Raw genomic sequence first — 23,141 nt, 5'->3', positions numbered from 1 at the left:
TCAAGAAAGAGTCAACGTGGTCGATTTCAATGTATTTCTTTAGCACCGACGCAGTCTTTTCTAGTTATCAATGATCATTTCACCAAAATGCTCCAAACGCATTGCTGCATCTTTTAAACGATGACTTTTGGAATCTGAGAGTCAACTGTCATCGCTGTTGTTTTACTGAAGAGCAGAATGGAACATCCCTTTACCCCCTTTACCCCCACCTGTCATTCTATTGCCATAGGAATATAATCCAATCAAATCCCTTTGTATGTATCACTTGCCCTCCGAGTACAGCTGGTATACGGTGAATTGCTTGCTTACGAAACCTTTCCCAACGATGCAGAGTTTAAACATGTAATTGTCAAATAAAATGAAGTACACAGGAATGTAGCTATATACAGGGAGTGCCAGTACCAGATCAATGTGCAGAGGTACGAGGTATTTTTAGTTAGATGTGTACATGAAGGCAGGGTAAAGTGACTGGGCATCAGGATAGATAATAATAAGGTATTTGAGGTAGATATGTACATGAAGGCAGGGTAAAGTGACTGGGCATCAGGATAGATAATAATAAGGTATTTGAGGTAGATATGTACATGAAGGCAGGGTAAAGTGACTGGGCATCAGGATAGATAATAATAAGGTATTTGAGGTAGATATGTACACGAAGGCAGGGTAAAGTGACTAGGCATCAGGATAGATAATAATAAGGTATTTGAGGTAGATATGTACATGAAGGCAGGGTAAAGTGACTGGGCATCAGGATAGATAATAATAAGGTATTTGAGGTAGATATGTACACGAAGGCAGGGTAAAGTGACTAGGCATCAGGATAGATAATAATAAGGTATTTGAGGTAGATATGTACACAAAGGCAGGGTAAAGTGACTGGGCATCAGGATAGATAATAATAAGAGTAAAACAAAGAACAGAGTGGCAGAAGCAAATTATGAGTGTAACAGTGTGTGTTAGTGTATGTACAGCATGTGTGTCGATATGGATGTGTGTGTGTGCGTATGTTGTGTTTGAATGTGTGAGGGATTTATGCGGGAGTGACAGTGTAGTGTGAGTGAGTGTGTATATAAAGTCTAGTGAGTGTGTGTATATAAAGTCTAGTGAGTGTGTATATGGCGTGTGTGTATATAAAGTCTAGTGAGTGTGTATATGGCGTGTGTATATAAAGTCTAGTGAGTGTGTATATAAAGTCTAGTGAGTGTGTATATGGCGTGTGTATATAGTCTAGTGAGTGTGTGTATATATAGTCTAGTGAGTGTGTGTATATAGTCTAGTGAGTGTGTGTATATAGTCTAGTGAGTGTGTGTATATAAAGTCTAGTGAGTGTGTGTATATAAAGTCTAGTGAGTGTGTATATGGCGTGTGTATATAAAGTCTAGTGAGTGTGTATATAAAGTCTGGTGAGTGTGTATATGGTGTGTGTATATAAAGTCTAGTGCGTGTGTATATGGTGTGTGTATATAAAGTCTAGTGAGTGTGTATATAAAGTCTAGTGCGTGTGTATATAAAGTCTAGTGCGTGTGTATATAAAGTCTAGTGCGTGTGTGTGTATATAAAGTCTAGTGAGTATGTGTGTATATGGCGCGTGTATATAAAGTCTCGTGAGTGTGTGTGTGTATATGGCGTGTGTGTATATGGCGTGTGTGTATATAAAGTCTAGTGAGTGTGTGTGTATATGGCGTGTGTGTATATAAAGTCTAGTGAGTGTGTGTATATAAAGTCTCGTGAGTGTGTGTGTATATGGCGTGTGTGTATATAAAGTCTAGTGAGTGTGTGTGTGTGTGTGTATATGGCGTGTGTATATAAAGTCTAGTGAGTGTGTGTGTGTGTATATGGCGTGTGTGTATATAAAGTCTAGTGAGTGTGTGTGTATATGGCGTGTGTGTATATAAAGTCTAGTGAGTGTGTGTGTATATGGCGTGTGTATATAAAGTCTAGTGAGTGTGTGTATATGGCGTGTGTATATAAAGTCTCGTGAGTGTGTGTATATGGCGTGTGTATATAAAGTCTAGTGAGTGTGTGTGTATATGGCGTGTGTATATAAAGTCTAGTGAGTGTGTGTGTGTATATGGCGTGTGTGTATATAAAGTCTAGTGAGTGTGTGTGTATATGGCGTGTGTGTATATAAAGTCTAGTGAGTGTGTGTGTATATGGCGTGTGTATATAAAGTCTAGTGAGTGTGTGTGTATATGGCGTGTGTGTATATAAAGTCTAGTGAGTGTGTGTGTATATGGCGTGTGTATATAAAGTCTAGTGAGTGTGTGTGTATATGGCGCGTGTGTATATAAAGTCTAGTGAGTGTGTGTGTATATGGCGTGTGTGTATATAAAGTCTAGTGAGTGTGTGTGTATATGGCGCGTGTGTATATAAAGTCTAGTGAGTGTGTGTGTATATGGCGCGTGTGTATATAAAATCTAGTGAGTGTGCGTAGGGTCAGTGCAGATAGTTCAGGTACCATTAATTGACTATCAGTCTAATGGCTTGGGGGTAGAAGCTGTCTCTTGGTCCAAGAGCCGATGTTTGCCGGACGGTAGCAGAGGGAACAGTCTATGACTTGGGTGGCTGGAGTCTCTGGCAATATGTTGAGCCTTCCTCTGACTTCGGCTGGTATAGAGGTCCTGGATGGCAGGGAGCTCGGCCTCAGTGACGTACTGGGTTGTCTAATAACTAGAAGGAGAATCCTCATTCAAGTCAATGGCCTGTGATGTTATTTCTATGTCCTCTGCCTGTCTTCCGTTGTGCTGCCTGCCAAACATGGCACATGGAGAAGGCAAACAAATTGAGGCTTTGCTCAGGGCGACGGAATTAGATTCACTGCTCATTTAGTCTGTCTGTCTCACACACACACACTATACGTGTGACAGCTGTATTCTGACCCTATTCACAAACAACCTGACATTCAAATCAAACACAAGCGCATCCAGGAATAGAAAGAGGACTCCAATCTAGGCCATTTTACAGTCCGTTGAACAGACGCGTCTGAAGTCTAAAGTGGCTCCATTCAATTCTGTTTGCGTTCCGTTGGAATCGCTGTCACTCAAAGCAGAGAGGACGGAGGTCACGCGTAAGAACGTTTGCTCAAAGAACATTTTGGCGTGAGAAAAAGCGAACACCTATTTTGAAGGAGAAGATGGAGTCTTTGACTCCGGTGTCTCTGTATTTTGACGTTATAGCTTCTATTGCGACCGTTCTCTTTGATTCACTGATGCAGACACTGTGCTGTAAACGCGCGTCGTTGGTGAGAGAAGAAAAAGCACCGAGGAGTGAGTGTGAAGAATTCCTGGTGTGGGATGTCTGGCACTTGCTTCTGCTGAATGTGGGAGACTGTCGTGTGGGTGGAGCCAAGGACTTGTGACCCTTGGAAGTGCTTCGTGGGTAGTAGGAGAAAGGCCGTGATTTAGACGACCAGGATGTAATTGGTCAAATAGTCAGACTTTATATCAAGTGCATCGAAACGTTTCAGTACACTTGACATTTAAAATGAAACGCACAACGCTAGCTGACTTCTTTAAAGTGTGGATATTGGCTCTTTCCTCAGCTACTGAACGTGATTCATGAAAATGATAATAAACGAAACAAAATGGCCGTTGGTTAGATGAGCTTTTCAGGCTCATTTAAATTCTTTACAAAGTAGCTCAAAATATGAATAAAATGTTATTTTATATATTTTTGGCTTGTTTTTTGTTGTTGTCAGTGTTGAATGTTCAGTACAAGGCTGTACTGTGAGATTATATACTGAATTAATTTATAATTCACTTGTGATAACAACCTTTGTGTGTCTCTATGCGATAAGGCTTGTGTGTATGTGCATTGTGTCTTTGTAAATGTGCTTTTTGTTTGACTACATCTGTCAAGTCTCGTGTGTGTGTGTGTGTGGTGTGTGTGTGTGTGTGACTCTGCCTGCATGTGTCTATGTCCTTGTCTCTGTGTTTATCGACAGAGCTTCTAACCATACGCCTCTCCCTGTGTGCTCCAGTTCGACTCAGAGAGTTCAGGCTTCATCAGTACAGAGCGGTTCAGAGACCTGCTGGCGGCCCACGGCTCGGAGCTGGACCCTCACAAGCTGGAGGTTCTATTGGCCCTCGCCGACGGCAACGCGGACGGAAAGATCTGCTACCAGGACTTTGTCAACCTGGTGAGAGTCCCGAGTCACTTCCGGTTACCATAGTAACTGATAATAGTGATTTGTATAAGCATAACATTGATTATACTGTACACCGATTGGTCATGTTGAGACGTACAGTGGAGAGGAAGTGGTCTTATGACCACCATCATCCTTCTACTCACCCAGGTCTCCATGGATATTCCACACTATTAGTCAAGACAACACAGCTTGTTTTAAAAGTTGCACTTTCACGCGCCGTCTAGCTCCTGTTGTGTTTCACGTGAACTCTTGACCACGGGCGGTGAAGTCATCTGGGGAAATAATCAGTTGCTTGGAAATGTGTAAAGTTGTGGTCGGTGGGTTTGTGAAGGTTCCCCAACTCTCCCCTCTCACTTTCCCGTTCTCCTATTCTCTCTTTTGTCTTCTCCGCTTCCTTCAAAGCTGTCCATTGTCTTGTACAGTGGGCTGAGAATGGGCCTGTGGGAACTTGTGAAAGGGGATCTTTGATTGGTCGGTCCAGGTCATGTGACAGGCCAAAGGTCAGGGCGAGGAACTGGAAGTGGGACAGAGAGGAATGAGGAGCATGTACTCAAGTTGTGTGTGTGTGTGTGTTAGGGGGGGCGTGGCTGCTATTGTTACCCACAAAAACCGCTCCTCACCCCCCATTGCTTTCACATTCATTGGAAACAGAGGCCAAGCAGGGTGAGGGAAGGAAGGATAGGTTGGAGAGGAGGAGTGAGAAACAGAGACAGGCTTGCTGGGGTTTATTTGCAGGTCCAACTTTACTTTGCTCAGCTGCCTCTTCCATAAAGCTGTCAGCGTGATTGGGAGGTATTGCCTAGCTCTCTCTTTTCTCTCTTTCTACTTTTCCTTCTCTCTCTCTTATCTCTCTCGACTCTTTATCTCCCTGCCCCTTCTGTCCCTCTCCCTACCCCTCTCCACTCTCTCTCTCTCTCTCTCTCCCTCTCGCTCCTCTCCCTGACAGCATCTCCCAGTACAGCAGTAGATTGTCCCTGGTCCCAGATTCATTGTTGGATGAATCCCAATCTCTCTCTACCCTGCTCTCTTCTTCGCTGTGGGTGAATAGATAGAACGTCACACCCTTTTTCTCTCTTTTGATTGAAAAGAAGAGAAATGAGGAGAAGAATCACCCTTGCACTGCAGGAAGAAAAAAGACTGTCTTTATGAGTTTGGCCATGTGGGGTAACCTAGAGAGGTGTGTGTGTGTGTGTGTGTGTGTGTGTGGCATAATGTGTGTGTTTGGTACCGTTTGATCCCACTCGCTGTTTGGCTTTGGGCTGGGAGTGGCCATGGTAACCTACAGTCATCAAGAATCCCACATGGTCTCTTGACTGCAATCAAGACTCACATAATTGGAGATCTGTTCAATTCGAATGCTCATTATAAATTGAAGAATGGTGCGATTGTCAACTACTTTTAGAATCGGAGAGACAGAGAGAGATGTGGGAATGAGAGAGAGGGGAATGAGAGGGAGAGGAATAAGAGAATGCGAGAAAGAGAGAGTGGGTGAAAGGGACAAGAATGAGGGGAAGAGAAAGAGAGAGGGGGACTTGTCCACATTCCATGTTCCATAGGAGGACTATGACAATTGCTAATCTCGGTAGAAGGGCCACGTTGTCAGGCAGCTGCCGCCAGTACTTGGGACAAGGAGAAGAGCTCAGCGGTTGCTAGGTGATAAAGGAGGCATTCTGTTGCTGGGGCGAGGTGGGAGGATATGGCAGCGTGGTTGCTGTCACAGTGAAGGATGGGGGGGCTCACGACTTAGGGGATCTATGACGACATACTGAGGTGTTGTAGGGAATCCAGCAATAGTTACAAGACCTGTAAGGTTGGAATTTCAGCTAATTGAAAATAAACACTTATTTTATGGCCGTGTTTCTATGAAATTTGTATCGCTCACATAAGATAACTAAATCACTTATTGCAATGAAAGTCTCACTGAATGGACTGACTGTCCCTGAATCTTGACCTGCTCATGGACATTGGGTAGCTGATGATGTATTTTGACTGACATCTGCACTCTCTCGCTCTCACTCTCTCTATCTCTCTCTTCCTCTCTCATCCCTCCCTCTCCATCTCTCTCTATCTCTCTCTTCCTCTCTCATCCCTCCCTCTCCATAAATCTCTCTGTACTTCTCTCTCTCTCTCCCTCCCCCCTCCCCTCTCCCTGCTAGATGTCCAACAAGCGCAGCAACAGCTTCCGGCAGGCCATCCTCCAGGGGGGTCGTCAGTTGAAGGGAGCCGGGGCCCTGGGGGAGGAGGTGGGTCTGGGTCTGTCCCAGAGGCTGGTGAGGCACATCGCCTATGAGACCCTGCCCCGGGAGATCGACAGGAAGTGGTACTTCGACAGCTACACCTGCTGCCCACCACCCTGGCTCATCCTGGCGATCACCATCGCTGAGGTAAGGTTCTGCTCATGGAGGAATAAATCCTAAATTCTACTTCAGTCAAATTTCCCTTTGTCATGCATGAATGTCAATCGGAGACTAAGTGAATATTCAAATGAAGTGTAAAGTTAGGATGTGCTTAGGTTCTTCAAACATCTCTGATGAGGGTTTGAGGCTGTAAAGCATTGGTTTTGATAACAAAGAGAACCTTATCGTTCAACTTTAGTTTGTCTTTCTTTTCTTCTAACGTGGTAGAACTGGGAGATGGCAACAGTATCGTTTATCTTTTGCCCTTGGCGTCAACTCTCCATCGAGATAAGCCTTTGAAATCAGTCTAGACTACTGTGAAACTCTACATTCTTCATGGAGACGTAAAACGTATCTCTTAGGCTCGTACCCAGGCTTGATCGTATATTCCTCTACAATAACTTCAAACCCCTCCCGTCATCTAGGTGGCAGTGTTCATGTACTATGGCCTGCAGTTGGACCGCTGGGTGCTGCAGGTGTCCAGTCCCCACTTCCTGAGGGGCCCACTGCCCTACCACCCCCAGCTACGGATTCAGGCCTGGAGATACCTCAGCTATGCCTTCATGCACGCAGGGTGGGTACCTAGCCAGATGGCCAGTCCGCCCCTGGGGAGGGCTGATCCGACTGTCCCAATATACACATTTGCATACTACTTAGTATATGGTCATGTATTGACCATGCATGCTAATGCTAAGTATGAATATTGGGACAGTCTGATCAGCCCTCCCCAGGGGCAGACTGGCCATCTGGCATTTTGGGCGAATGTCAGATGGGCTTGTCCGTTTTTAGCCCAGTGTGCCTGTCTCACTTTGGTTTTTTGCACAAAATGATCATTATCTGGACAATGATGAGGGGCCTCAAGCGAAAATAAATGTGTCCAGTGTGTTTGAAATGCTAGGGCTGATTTCTAGTCTCAGTCTGCCCCTGGCCCACCTCAAATCCTAAACTCTGTAACGTGTGTCCATAAAGTCCTGGATGTGCGTGTCACAGTCATACAGTCCTACATAGCATTCAGAAAGTATTCAGACCTCTTGACTTTTTTTGCAAATGTATTAAGCATTTAAAAAACTATCACATTTACATAAGTATTCAGACCCTTTACTCAGTACTTTGTTGAAGCATCTTTGGCAGCGATGACAGCCTCGAGTCTTCTTGGGTATGATGCTGAAAGCTTGGCACACCTGTATTTGGGGAGTTTCTCCCATTCTTCTCTGCAGATCCTCTCAAGCTCTGTCAGGTTGGATGGGGAGTGTCGCTGCCCAGCTATTTTCAGGTCTCCCCAGAAATGTTAGATCGGGTTCAAATCCGGGCTCTGGCTGGGCCACTCAAGGACATTCAGAGACTTGTCCCGAAGCCACTGCGGCGTTGTCTTGGCTGTGTGCTTAGAGCTGTTCTCCTGTTGGAAGGTGAACCTTCACCCCAGTCTGAGGTCCTGAGCTCTCTGGAGCAGGTTTTCATCAAGGGATCTCTCTGTACTTTACTCTGTTCATCTTTCCCTCGACCCTGCTCATGAAGGGGTACATCGTAAATTCTACTTCAGTCAAATTTCCCTTTGTCATGCATGAATGTCAATCGGAGACTAAGTGAATATTCAACTGAAGTGTAAAGTTAGGATGTGCTTAGGTTCTTCAAACATCTCTGAGGGTTTGAGGCTGTAAAGCATTTGGTTTTGATAACAAAGAGAACCTTATCGTTCAACTTTAGTTTGTCTTTCTTTTCTTCTAACGTGGTAGAACTGGGAGATGGCAACAGTATCGTTTATCTTTTGCCCTTGGCGTCAACTCTCCATCGAGATAAGCCTTTTAAATCAGTCTAGACTACTGTGAAACTCTACATTCTTCATTGAGACAGCCTAAATATCTCTGTGAAAACGAAAACATATCTTTTAGGCTAGTACCCAGGCTAGATCTTATATAACTCTACAATAACTTCCCCTCCCGTCTCCCAGTTTGTGCCTCTGAAAAACATTGCAGCATGATTCTGCCACCACCATGCTTCACAGTAGGGATGGTGCCAGGTTTCCTCCAGATGTGACGCTTGGCATTCAGGCCAAAAAGTTCAATCTTGGATTGATCAGACCAGAGTCTTTTTTTCCCATGGTCCGAGAGTCCTTTAGGTGCCTTTTTGGCAAACGCCTATAGGGCTGTTATGTGCCATTTACTGAGGAGTGGCTTCTGTCTGGCCACTATACCATAAAGGCCTGCTTCGTGGAGTGCTACAGAGATGGTTGTCCTTCTGGAAGGTTCTCCCATCTCCACAGAGGAACTCTGGAACTCTGTCAGTGACCATCGGGTTCTTTGTCACCTTCCTGACCAAGGCACTTCTACCCTGATTGCTCAGTTTGGCCAGGTGGCCAGCTCTAGGAAGAGTCTTGGTTTTTCCAAACTTCTTCCATTTAAGAATGCTGGAGACCACTGTGTTCTTGGGGACATCCAATGCTGCAGAAATGTTTTGGTACCCTTCCCCAGATCTGTGCCTTGACACAATCCTGTCTCAGAGCTCTATGGACAATTCCTTTGACCTCATGGCTTGGGTTTTGCTCTGACATCCACTGTCAACTGTGAGACCTTATATAGACAAGTGTGTGCCTTTCCATATCATGTCCAATCAATTGAATTTACCACAGGTGGTCTCCAATCAAATTGTAGAAACATTTCAAGGATGATCAATGGAAACAGGACACATCAGAGTTCAATTTTGAGTCTCACAGCAAATGGTCTGAATACTTTTACCTAACTTTACTTTCATTATGCGGTATTGTGTGTAGATTAACGAGGGAGGAAAAACAATTGAATCCATTTTAGAATCGGGCTGTAACGTAACAAAATGGGGAAAAAGCCAAGGGGTCTGAATACTTTCCAAACGCACTGTATACTGTATATACATTGTCATATCTACTCTATGGCTCTATAGAGCAGTGTTTCTCAATCTATTCCTGGATGTGTGTGTGTGTGTATCAGCTGTCACCTTTCCAAATGATTGTGCTCCCACACACACCACATCTGCTTCCTCGTGAGAGCACATGGTCGAGGCAAGTCATTCATCACTAAACACACACACCTCTGAGAGAGGCGGAGGCTGCTGGGAATTTAACCAACTATCTAATGTCCCAAAGCTCTTGCTCTCTATCAGCAGTGTGTGCAGGAGAGATTGTTCAGTGTTGTGACTGCTACACACACACACACAATCCACGCATGTGTCCTTCATGCCCACAGGGCCTGTACTCAGCACTGACACGTGTGGGTGCCACAGCAGAATCCAAAACACAGGAGTTCTCTGAGTTCTCTCTCTCTCTCCCAGCTTAGTGGACATACTTTAACCATCCCATTTATCCCATAGCAACGATAGCATGACAAAACCAGGCCAAAAACCCCCAGTGTGTTTCAGCCTCAGATATTATGAACACATTGGTTTACAATCCCTACAGTGGAGGTATCCCTAGACAAAAACACCCAAACCGAATCAAATCTACGAGTTGTTTTGTTGAAGCGTACAAGTGCCCTCTTGGTTTAGTGAGAGAACGAGAGAATCATTCTAGTTGACAATGAGACAAGGGCGATATTGATTGGCTTGTCCAAATTCACAAGGACTTTCCACTGGAGATTAAAAGGACTATTCATTTTCCAGTGCTAACCAGTCCCAGAGGGATGCTTCTACACACACACACACACACACACACACACACACACACACACACACACACACACACACACACACACACACACACACACAAGTTCCTATGAGAAGACATCCCGTTGTCTCTTAACAATGGCACAGACAAATACATGGATCACTGTCATTGTCTCGACGACCACAAAGGAAAACAAAGAATGCAATGCTGTTTTCACTGAGCTGCTGCACTGTACACTCGATGCCAGCTTAAAGGCGGGAAAGTAAGTCAATTCCTGCTTTTACGTTAATGAAAACATAAGGAGTTAAGCAGCCAAGACGTGATAAAACAGAGATTCGTTTCAAGTGGCTGGGAAATGTCTTTGTCTTTGGTCAAGGGTAATCTACTAAAGTTGTCCTAGACCGCCTAAAAACATAGCTGTAGGTTTAGTGGAATGTTGTCCTGTGCTGTTTGTGGGCTGATATGTGCATTCTGTTTGTGGTGTTGTCAATTGGAAGGGATCAGCAGTGTTGTTGACCCAGTGAAGGGATTACATTGTGGAGGGGTGTAATATGCCGGACTTATCACAGTCAGACAGATCACTACACAGCCGGTCAGATAGATAGATGGATAGATAGAGAGAGGGGGGACACTGTAAAAGCCTGGTAGGGATCCAGCACCATCGTTGGACTGAGAGGACAAAGCTAAAATCTCAGCCAATGATGACTCATCAAATGTGTCTACTGCCAGCACATGGCAGCAGGAGCCAAGCAAAATGCTGGATCAATACTGAGACATTGGTGTGTTCCCAGAATGTTGATGCACTAGACCCAATACCACTGCTGTAATACAGTTGGCCTAGTTCTGATGTTGTAGTAAAGCCTAGATGCTAACTCCTTTCCCTCCAGAAGCTTATTATCCACAGTCACCATTGGCCCTTAGTCATGTGTTGTTGTGGATAATGGCGGTATGAGCTGCTTCCTAGAGCTACTGTAAGTGCCCCCCCCAGGGGAGACTATTACAGTATGTTCACTGGATTATCAATATATGTTAAATGTCTTATATGCTCTGTGGGCACGATTATCTTTCAGCAACACATTGCCATCCCTCCATCCATCTTTCCATCCATCACTTTCTTACGACCATCCGGTTGGCCTAATTTAATAATGAATTTAGACTGGTGTTTAGACTGGTGTTCATTGAGAGAGAGGTTACAGGAGGTTAGAGAGTATTCTGACATAGATTCAATTACTGTATGTCACTTACTCCCCTACAAACAGATTCTGAGAGCTATGCAGGCATCCAACATATAGAGGCTTTAAAAAAGTATTCATGGAACGTCTCAGAGTAGGAGTGCTCATCTTGGATCAGGAGATTACATGAACGGGGGGCTGATCCTAGATCAGGCCTCCTACTTCCAGGTTAGAAACATTGCTCCACGGATCAAATAGATAATATGACCATGAACTGTATATGACGGTGGATGTGTCCTGTCGAACTGACGGCTGTGTGCCGTGTCCCAGCAGGATAGAACACCTGGGTCTGAACATGGCCATGCAGCTGCTGGTGGGAGTCCCTCTAGAGATGGTCCATGGAGCGCTGAGGATAGGACTGGTCTACGTGTGTGGCGTACTGGCAGGTGAGTACTGGACTAGGGTACACACACAGACTGACGGATGGACACACACACACACAGGGCGCAGGTGCACGCACTCATGCACACACGCATATTCAACCCCCTGCTGTCAGGTTTCACCCCATTGTGTTTGGAGAACAGTCATTCAGAAAACACATATGTCTGGGACAGATGGGCTTGTGTTCTGACAGGCTTTCTTGTTGTTCCCCCACCGGTCCGGAACAACAGAGAGAAGTGGAAGGGGATCATCTCAAAACACACTCCAGAGAGAGATAGAATGGGGGGTAAAGGAGAGAACGGAGGGGTAGAGGTAAAGGAGAGAACGCGAGGGAGAGGTAAAGGAGAGAACGCGAGGGAGAGGGAAAGGAGAGAACGCGAGGGAGAGGTAAAGGAGAGAACGCGAGGGAGAGGTAAAGGAGAGAACGCGAGGGAGAGGTAAAGGAGAGAACGCGAGGGAGAGGTAAAGGAGAGAACGCGAGGGAGAGGTAAAGGAGAGAACGCGAGGGAGAGGGAGAGATGGAGAGAGACTTGTTCAAGTTCAATAGGAGGCCCATGAATATTGAGAGAGCGAGCAAAGGGACCAAGCCTACTGGGATGCTATGCATCAGAGAGAGGAAGAGGACCAAGCCTACTGGGATGCTATGCATCAGAGAGAGGAAGAGGACCAAGCCTACTGGGATGCTATGCATCAGAGAGAGGAAGAGGACCAAGCCTACTAGGATGCTATGCATCAGAGAGGAAGAGGCTTTGAAGGCAAATGTCATTGCTAGCTTCCTTGTGACATTAGCTGCTAATGTCATTTGAGCGCCCAGGGCTCCCCTCTCTCCCTCTGCCTCCTCTCTCCCCTCTCTCCCCTGGCCCAGCACGACTTGGCTCAGTATAGCTCAGTGCTCACTAGATTACCATATGACCATGGGGTATGTTCTACACTGCGTGTTCATCATGCAGTGTACATGAGGAGTGGAGCGATAATCCAGCTTTAGTTTAAACTACCTCTAGAGCCAAACAAACATTATCAGGGATTTCTGCCTGCTGCCCTCTGGAAACTAAATGCTCAGGAAACGTTCGGAGTGGAAATACTTGGATGAAGATTGTTGATGTTTGGGAGACGTGTGGGGATATTTAGCAAGGACATAACAGCCCTGTGGGTGGGTGGGAAGAAGCTGTAGAAGGGCAAGTTAAGGGATTGCCAGCAGAGTGTGTAATTGTGTATCTTTTTTTAACTAGGCAAGTCAATTAAGAACAAATGGTTATTTACAATGACAGCCGGATGACGCTGGGACAATTGTGCGCCGCCCTCTGGGACTCCCGATCACGGCCGGTCGTGATACAGCCCGGGATCGAATCAGGGTCTGCAGTGACGTCTCTAGCACTGTGATGCACTGCCTTAGACCCATTCCGTGTGTGTGTGTGTTTGTTTTACATAGGCATGTGTGTTTGTGGAGATAAATACTGTATATATGTATGAGGCTTTATATCTGGTTGTGTATGGAGACTGGTGTGTACACAGAATACTTTTGGTCCCCCCCTCCCAGATAACACAGATAATGGTGGTACTGAGAGGGCCACTGTCCCCACGGGAACCTGCTGGTTCATTAGATATCGACCCACTAGAAGGAGGTGTGTGTGTGTGGGAGTTTGTCTTCTGTGTTGTTTTGTCTGGATAAATGTTGTTATGGTGGAGAGGAGTGCTCAGCTGTACCAACAGGGTCAGAGGTCAAAAGAGACTCAGGTGTCCAGTGAGAGGTCAATACTCAATATGGATTTTTAAGACTGTAATACAAATCAAATGTTATTTGTCACATGCGCCGAATACAACCGGTGTAGTAGACCTTACCGTGAAATACTTACTTACAAGCCCTTAACCAACAATGCAGTTTTAAGAAAAATACCTACAAAAATAATAAATTAAAGTAACAAATAATTAAAGAGCAGCAGTAAAATAACGATAGCGAGACAGGGGGTATACAGGGGGTGCCGGTACAGAGTCGATGTGCGGGGACACCGGTTAGTCGAGGTAATTGAGGTAATATGTATATATATGTAGGTAGAGTTATTAAAGTGACTATGCATAGATAATAACAGAGTAGCAGCAGTGTAGAAGAGGGGGGGGGGGCAATGCAAATAGTCACATAGACTCTTATTTGAACGCAGGCACAAACAACAAAAACACACACGTTTTAATATCCTTGTGGGGGCCTAAAATTGACTTCCATTCAAAATCCTATTTTCCTTAACCCCTAACCCTAGCTCCTAAACGTTACCCTAATTCCTACCCTACCCTATTTGTAATCCTAAACCTAACCCCTAAGCCTAAAATAGTTTTTGTCCCCGTGGGGCCGTCCAAATGTCCTCTTGTTTTACTACTTTTGGGGATTACACACACACACACACACACACACACACACACACACACACACACACACGAAAAGAAAGAAACACTCAATTACTACTTTCAGTATCTGTGATAATTATAAGATGACTCTGAAGTTTTAAAGGACAGTCAGTGTCTTTGAACTCTCTACCGGTCTCTGATGATGAGTAGCACTGATGCTGTGTAGTTAATGTGGCCAAACTTAGTATTCCCTCATTGGCAGCAGGATTCCTAGTTTGGTGACCTAGTTTGGAAGTTTAACCAACAAACAAGATAGATGACACGTCAGTTTCTCACCCAACAACTGACCCAGAGGGCCCCCAGAGAGACTACAAAGGGAAGGAAGTCCTTTAGTGGGTGTGGGGGTTGTCACGGTGATAAAACAATATTATCAGAGATAATAGTGGTAATAGTGGTCTTCCCATCTGTCGACACACGCACACCTTGAGCAGAGGAACCAGGGCGGTGTGTGTTGTCTAACAGGTGCGTGTGTGTGTTTCTATATTTCATGCTATGTGTGTGTGTGTGTGTGTGTGTGTGTGTGTGTGTGTCAGGAAACATGTAATCATCTGCTTAGATCTCCATTCAGTGATTGATGCTTAAATACATTTTAATTTCACACACACACCTCCTCTGCTTTGATCTAAATGACACCTGGTAACAGCCTACTTCAGGAAGAGCACTAACTACTACAGCTAGTTCAGGTATTTCAGATAATACAGTACATTCATACTTTTCTAGTTGGGCTCACCCCTGGCTGTTTTCCTTCCAGTAATAGCAGCCTGATTGTGATGACTTGTTATCGTATGGTGATTTAACCTTTTACTGCAGTGGGCTACATCGGGGTCACACAGAGTGATTCTTGGTAGTCTTAAATAAATCTACTTTGAAACAAAAGTATACACCTCACACACATAGTTATGGGTTTAAAAAACGAGGACACCTGTACCATGTCAGATATAGAGTTGATTGTATTTCATTTTGAGTTTACATCCCAGTATTACACTTTATATACATCCCAGTATTACACTTTATATACATCCCAGTATTACACTTTATATACATCCCAGTATTACACTTTATATACATCCCAGTATTACACTTTATATACATCCCAGTATTACACTTTATATACATCCCAGTATTACACTTTATATACATCCCAGTATTACACTTTATATACATCCCAGTATTACACTTTATATACATCCCAGTATTACACTTTATATACATCCCAGTATTACACTTTATATACATCCCAGTATTACACTTTATATACATCCCAGAAGACTGAAATATAACGAAACCGTTTGAAATAGAAACACCGGATGTTCGACGTGATTTTTGAAATAACGTTGATTAATTCTGAAAAATATGAATAACATTCCACCTATGAGGCCGCGAGGTAATTTGACTGCAGGAAAGGGGTCTACTATAATGAAGCTCCCACAGAGCAGACTCTTCATGACGAGCAGCCATACCTACACACGCACACACACAGTGGAGATCACAAGCAGTTCTCTGTTGCTCTGGGCGTGTCTGTTGCTCTGGGCGTGTCTGTTGCTCTGGGCGTGTCTGTTGCTCTGGGCGTGTCTGTTGCTCTGGGCGTGTCTGTTGCTCTGGGCGTGTCTGTTGCTCTGGGCGTGTCTGTTGCTCTGGGCGTGTCTGTTGCTCTGGGCGTGTCTGTTGCTCTGGGCGTGTCTGTTGCTCTGGGCGTGTCTGTTGCTCTGGGCGTGTCTGTTGCTCTGGTTGTAATTACACCAATCAATGCCTGGTTGACTCTCCTGTGAATGCGGGTGAATAGGTGCCACCATGGTACCAGTGGTAAGCTCCATTCAGTGTAACACCAAGAATCTCCTAACAGACTGTGTTGATACGTATTATTCTTAAAATGGTCAATGGGGACTCATTGACCAATGTAAGCCTCTGTTTGTGCTTCAATACAGCGACAAAAAACATCAGGAGTGACTGCGCTCATATACAGTATCTACTGTTTCTACCTGGGAATGCTATTTATTTGAAGCTGCTCTGAGATACATTATAGCGATGGATATGAATTTACATATTCAATATGAATTTGCTCTATTGATCCAGTGAATATGAAGTTGATTGATTATTTGATTGATTCTAACCTCTGACCCTGGCAGGCTCCCTGGCCGTGTCTGTCACTGATATGACTGCTCCGGTGGTGGGGTCGTCTGGAGGAGTCTACGCCCTGGTCTCAGCACACCTGGCCAACGTCGTCATGGTGTGTGTGTGTGTGTGTGTGTCAGTCAGAGCAGGAGCAGCCCTCTTGTCATGAGATGACTATCATGTTCAGACATACATCATGTGGCATCAAAGCAGGGCATTCTGGGGCCCAGCAGGTGCTCTGTCAGTCTATGGATTCCATACATTCCTGCCTTTTCATCTTTCCCATTTACAAAGAGTGGAAAGGTGTGTCGACTATCTAGTGTTGAAAGTGTGGAATGTGTGTGTGCGTGTGTATGTTGCACGTGAGTGTGTGTGCACTGTGTAGTGTTAGAGTGTAATTAGATAATTGTCATAACTTGATTTTCTCCCATTCTGAGGCTGCATGTAAATTCACCTTTGACCTTAGCTGTGCTCTGATTGATTCGATCCATGCATACTACCCGACAAAGTCATAACCTTAGAAGTAGGGGCCGATAAGGCCATACTGCTGTCTATATGATTGGATGGTCCCTGTCATCAAATATTTACACCGGTGGGCACTTTTACAATCCTCAGTGGTCCTTCCTCCTCTCAGACAAATTTGATTTACTACAACAGCAAGAAAGGGGAGAAGATCAAGGGTCATCACATGATATCTGTGTTGACTCTGAAAGCTATCATGGAAGGGGAAAGATATGTTATTGTTGTAATCTATGTGTCACTCTGAATGTTGACAGTTCTGTAAGTCGCTTTGGATGTAGGTGTCTTTGGATGTAGGTGTCTGTTACATTACTATCTTATGAAGGTAATGAAAGAGGCTTAGTGGTCAGGGACAAACCCAGGTCCATCTAACATGGGAAAACTCCTGGCCTGAATCATAAACCCTTTATCTTGCTCTCTCTCTCTCACTCCTTTTCTCATCAACTCACTCTGCTCCTCTCTCCCCAGAACTGGTCGGGTATGAAATGTCAGTTTAAGCTGTTCCGGATGGCCATGGCTCTGGTCTGCAGTAAGTCTGTCTGAACTCTGAAGTTTCTCTATATTCAAATCCTATCTGAGATACCCCAGTCAGTCCCTACACCACTGTGTGACTAGCCACAGCCTGCAGGTAACCAAAAGCAGCACACGGTTTATTTTGATCATTAAAAAACAGTCGCTAGAGGGACCTCCGGTCTTGCGTACTGTTACAATAACCTTGCTCTTGACCTAGTTAGTACCGTGGTGGATGTAGGTTAGGAGACAGGAAGGGCCCTGTGGCTAGCAATAGAAGCTTAGAAAGAACATAACGCTCACATTAATCTTACATGAGTGGGTGAGGACGGGTTTGTTGTGGTCTCAACCTTTTATAGTACATATCCAACTTCTTATTTTTCACTTTAGTATAAGCATACGCATACAATTTGGCAAGTTACCGTGATTTGTAAGAGATAAACACAGCAGTATTTACAATAAACTAAAAATAACAATATCACTTGTTCACTATGGAAACAGGACTATTGCCAGCATTTTGGTAACCCTTCTCTCTCCACCCCCGTCAGTGAGTGTGGAGTTCGGCCGTGCCGTGTGGCTGCGGTTCTACCCGCCGGCCTTCCCGCCCTGCCCCAACCCCAGCTTTGTGGCCCACCTGGGGGGTGTGATGGTGGGGCTCACCCTGGGGGTTGTAGTCCTCCAGAACTACGAGCAGCGTCTCCAAGAGCAGTCTCTATTCTGGATCTTCTTCTCCGTCTACTTCCTCTTTGTCCTCTGTGCTGTCTTCTGGAACGTCTTCGCCTACAGCCTGCTGGACGTCCGGCTCCCCCCCACGCCGTGACCTCTCCCAGCCTGTGAGGGCAAACTGAGCGGGCCAACTACGTACCTCAGATCCAATGGAACATAACTATCTAGGTCCAAGACTTCAGAATTTGTGTCTTCATTTTAGAGTACCGTATGGAACAGACTATGGCAGCATCTCCTCTTAAACCCAATGGTGCCTGTAACTGTAAGAAAGAGGTTATTATGACAGCTAGCTTCAATGAAGGACAATTTCATAGGGTTGGAGATTGTGATGATACCCATGTCTTCGATCTGTCATACTATAGTACTGTAATCTGTAAGTCTGGACTGAAGCTATGAAATGTTCCACTGTTGACATGTTACACTGTACTGAGTGCATCTGACGTGATATGGTTTTGTTCCAACTTCCTGATCTTTCTTTGGTTACCTGACTGTTTATACATTCAACGATGCTACATTGTTGCCTTTCACAATATGTCTGGCAGGACAAATGGCTAAAGCAGAAAGACATCGGTACTCAAGCTAGATATTTGCAGGGAGAATTGGCTTACGTTTTTGTTGTTGCCTTTGGTATGTGTGTGTGTGTGCGCCGTTTGCAGGAGTGGACAGTATTGGAGGAGTGCACAGTGTCATCCGGGTTACACTGACTTACATTATTTTGTCATATGGAAATGGAGGTTGAAAAAAAGATGTATGTGATGTTCAAGCCCTCTGTGTTCATGACTGTTGCCAAAACCGTCCCTTAACCAATAGCATACAAAAGACAGAGCACTACAGAGAACATGTACTGTTTTATTAATAGGGGAATATGTTGCCTTCTGCGATGAGTACTGGTTGAGTTGAACGTCAGCATTCTCCCTCTAGCACAGACTTATTGATAGGTATTCAATATTTAACTCTGTTACAGACTGTGGAAATGGTGCTACATGTGAATAGGTTCCTCCCTCCAGAGTTAGCCTTCAGTTGGTACTCTACTGTCAATGCCCTTATTAAGGAGAAAGCAAAGTCATGTTGTATTGGATGCTGTGTTTGCTTCAACAGGAGAACACGTCGCATCTCAACCAGCCATGGCTCAAATTAGCCTGGTCCCAGATCTGTTTGTGCTCTTACCAACTCCATTGCTGTCATTGTCAAGCCACAGATGTTTGGCCTGACAATGAGTGACATGGAGTTGACATGGTACCAGGAACAGACTGGTACCAAGGCTAGCTCAAGCGTGTACTTTAAATTAACCTCACGTTAATGAACAAATTAATATTAACAAATGAATATTTTAACATACAATAGCCGGTTGTTGATTCTTGAATTGGTCTACAATGTGATGTGTATTTAACATTTGTTGATTGTATATTATAAGGTCTGATACGGAACATAGTGGTAACTGACAATATTTTAACAATGCATATTTTGTAGATTTGATATGTAAATACTGAATACTGGAATAAAATCAACTGTTTTTATAATGAAACGTATTCTGACCTCTTGGCGTTATTTATGATTCAACCTGCACATGTGTTTTGAAAGACCATTATCATTCAATGCCTTTTGTTGAACTGCCCCCCCACCACCACCACCACACACACAAACACATACACACATACAATAACCCTATTGCACAACTACCCCAGCCAGACAGTTTTTTTAGCAACACATTTTAGCTGAGATGACTGTTCAGTAAACTGATTGTCTAGAGTAGACTAAGGCCTCTTTCACATAGGCAAACCATGGAGACAACAAGGGACCAATTGAGAAAAGGCCTCAGCGTTGTGAAGATATCTAAACAAACCCAATTGTGTTTTGCCTCGCTCCAAACATCATAGTGTCCAGACACACCAGTCTTTCTCTGTGGTCAGGGCTGTTGTGCGAAAAGACCTCCTTGTCAGTCACAAAACCGGATTAACTTTCCAAATAGTGGAAAAGGCTGTTGACCGACCGTCTTGAGTGGTGTTTTCTATTCAAAACTTTGTAAACATTCAACTTTCCAACGGAAATAATAAGTTTCATAAAAATATGATATAAATACCCTAAAGCAAGAATATACACAAATAATACATTATCTGAAGAAATTGCTTTAGAAAAGGTCACAAGACACGGATGTCCTCTCTCCCCCCTCCTGTTTGCACTGGCAAATGATCCGCTTGCAGAAATAATTGGACAGGACCCAAACGTAACAGGTATTGGTACACATGAATATATACTAAACTTATTTGCCGACGATCTCCTGATATACCTGAATAATATTGAGTTTGTCTCCTTTGTTAAAAATATTTTTGGGAAATACTCTTAACTGAAATAATGGCAATAGGAAAAATAAAAAGAACAACTCATGATCTACAGAAATCTGTTAAGAAAAATATGAAAAACTCAGGATGCATAGTAGGTTAAAACAAAGAAAAAATACATAAAGATAACTATCTCATTACTTAACAAGTTGAAAGCGGATCTAATTAAAATGATCAATCTCCCCATGAATGTTAAAGGTAGAATAAACCTCTAGAATGGCAAGGCTCTCAAAGTTTTTTGTTTTCGGTAACACTAATTACCCCACAGGAGACATTCTTTGTGTACTTGGCCATAACAGACTTTATATGGGCGAATAAAACTCAGAGAATAAATAGGAAAGGTTTATATTTCCCTAAGTCTAAGGGTGGTTAGAGACAAAGTAGAGTCGCAATTCAACAGCTCAAACGTGAGACGTATGTGGCAGGGTCTACTGTCAATCATGGATTACAAAAAGAAAACCAGCCCCATCGCGGACATCAACGTCCTGCTCCCAGACAAATTAAATAACTTCTTTGCTCGCTTTGAGGACAATACAGTGCCACTGATACGGCCCGCTACCAAAGCCTGTGAGCTCTCCTTCACCATGGCCAACATGAGTAAAACATTTAAACGTGTAAACCCTCGCAAGGCTGCCGGCCCAGACGGCATCCCATGCTGCGCCCTCAGGGCATGCGCAGACCAGCGCAGCCCATGTTCAATCAATCCATATCCCAGTCTGCTGTGCCCACATGTTTCAAGATGGCCACCATTGTTCCTGTTCCCAAAAAATCTAAGGTAACTGAACTAAATGACTCACTTATGTCATTATGAAGTGCTTTGAGAGATGAGTCAAGGATCATATCACCTCCACCCTACCTGATACCCTAGACCCACTCCAATTTGCTTACCGCCCCAATAGGTCCACAGACTATGCAATTGCCATCACACTGCACACTGCCCTATCCCATCTGGACAAGAGGAATACCTATGTAAGAATGCTGTTCATCGACTACAGCTCAGCATTTAACACCACAGTTCCCTCCAAACTCGACCGCGCCCTGTGCAATTGGGTCCTGGACTTTCTGACGTGCCGCCCCCAGGTGGTGAGGATAGGAAACAACATCTCCACCCGCTGATCATCAACACTGGGGCCCCACAAGGGTGCATTCTCAGCCCTCTCCAGGGAGGAGGTGAGGTCCCTCGGAGTGTGGTGTCAGGAGAATAACCTCTCACTCAACATCATTGACGGGACAGTAGTGGAGAAGGTGGAAAGTTTTAAGTTCCTCGGCGTACACATCACGGACAAACTGAAATGGTCCACCCACGCAGACAGCATGGTGAAGAAGGCGCAACAGTGCCTTTTCAACCTCAGGAGGCTGAAGAAATTTGGCTTGTCACCTAAAACACTCACAAACTTTTACAGATGCACAATCGAGAGCATCCTCTTGGGCTGTATCACCACCTGGTAGGCAACTGCTCCACCCACAACCGCAAGACTCTCCAGAGGATAGTGCGGTCTGCACAACACATCACCGGGGGCAAACTTCCTGCCCTCCAGGACACCTACACCACAGGAATGCCAAAAAGATCATCAAGAACAACAACCAACTGTCTGTTCACCCCGCCATCATCCAGAAGGCGAGGTCAGTACAGGTGCATTAAAGCTGGGATCGAGAGACTGAAAAACAGCTCCTATTTCAAGGCCAGCCGCCTGTTAAACAGCCAATACTAACATAGAGTGGCTGCTGCCAAAATACAGACTCAAATCTCTGGCCACTTTAAGAAATGTAATAAATGTATTTAATAAAGGTATCACTAGTTACTTTAAATAACGCCACTTTAATCATGTTTACATATCCTACATTACTCATCTCTTATGTATATACTGTATTCTATACCATGCACTGACTCTTGCCTATGCCGCAAGGCCATTGCTCATCCATATAATTATATGTACATATTCTTATTCGTCCCTTTACATTTATGTGTAGTCGTTGTAATTTTGTTACATTACTTTTTAGATATTACTGTCGGAACTAGAAGCACAAGCATTTCGCTGCATTCGCATTAACATCTGCTAAACATGTGTAGGTGGCCAGTAACATTTGATTTGATTTGAACTTCCAGATTTGGAATTGTATCAACTCGCCACCCGAGGCTTTTACCTGCGACATATTGCTAAATGCACTAAATGTTTATCCCCAGAATCTTTTCACGTGTCTGTTTTCAAAGGATTACGCTAAAAACGTGAACAACGTCACAGTTAAGAACACTATAACAACATGGAAGAAAATTAAACACATTCTACAAGAACCACTATCACTTCCTGAAAACACACCCGTATGGACCAATCCGTGGACAGCTTTTCAGAATTGACCGATAAATTGGCTCACATGGAAAACTGGAGACATAGAAATTGTAAATGACATGCTAATAGAAAGTGCAACTTTTTCATGGCAGAATTAGAAAGTCATTTTGGACAGAACATTGTAGACATTTTCAAATATATGCAACAAAATTTTGACCTAAGAGCTTTTGGACATCAGAGCAACGTTGAGGGAATTCTACTTGAGTCAGAAACAGATACTCATATGATAGATAGGTCCAGTAGCAATTTTAGAATGTCAATCTTGGTGGGGCAAAACAAAGCCTCTACACAACCCTAACCAATACATTAATTGCACTATAAAGGTGACAAATGGTGCCCACAAACTGTTATGGCCTACATACAGTGCATCCGGGAAGTATTCAAGCTTGGCGCACCTGTATTT

At 44.2% G+C, this 23,141-nt stretch overlaps 1 protein-coding gene across 3 annotated transcripts in view; it reads left to right on the top strand.

The window, feature by feature from the left end:
• LOC118364842 (rhomboid-related protein 3-like) overlaps nt 1-19,580 on the top strand; it is a 53,124-nt gene extending 33,544 nt beyond the window's left edge. For all 3 annotated transcript variants that reach the window (XM_035746603.2, XM_035746600.2, XM_035746601.2), the window contains 7 exons: nt 3,980-4,138; nt 6,304-6,531; nt 6,969-7,117; nt 11,680-11,792; nt 16,311-16,411; nt 17,284-17,344; nt 17,874-19,580. In XM_035746603.2, coding sequence (XP_035602496.1) covers nt 6,304-6,531; nt 6,969-7,117; nt 11,680-11,792; nt 16,311-16,411; nt 17,284-17,344; nt 17,874-18,145 — 924 coding nt within the window. In that variant the 5' untranslated portion in view covers nt 3,980-4,138 and the 3' untranslated portion in view covers nt 18,146-19,580. The remainder of the gene's footprint in view (nt 1-3,979; nt 4,139-6,303; nt 6,532-6,968; nt 7,118-11,679; nt 11,793-16,310; nt 16,412-17,283; nt 17,345-17,873) is intronic.
• The last annotated feature ends 3,561 nt before the right edge of the window (nt 19,581-23,141 follow it).

This window comes from Oncorhynchus keta, chromosome 32, assembly GCF_023373465.1.
Source record: "Oncorhynchus keta strain PuntledgeMale-10-30-2019 chromosome 32, Oket_V2, whole genome shotgun sequence".
NCBI classification, from domain to species: Eukaryota; Metazoa; Chordata; class Actinopteri; order Salmoniformes; family Salmonidae; genus Oncorhynchus; species Oncorhynchus keta.
Note: the sequence above shows the minus strand (reverse complement) of the source record. Positions and strands in the feature narration are given on the sequence as shown.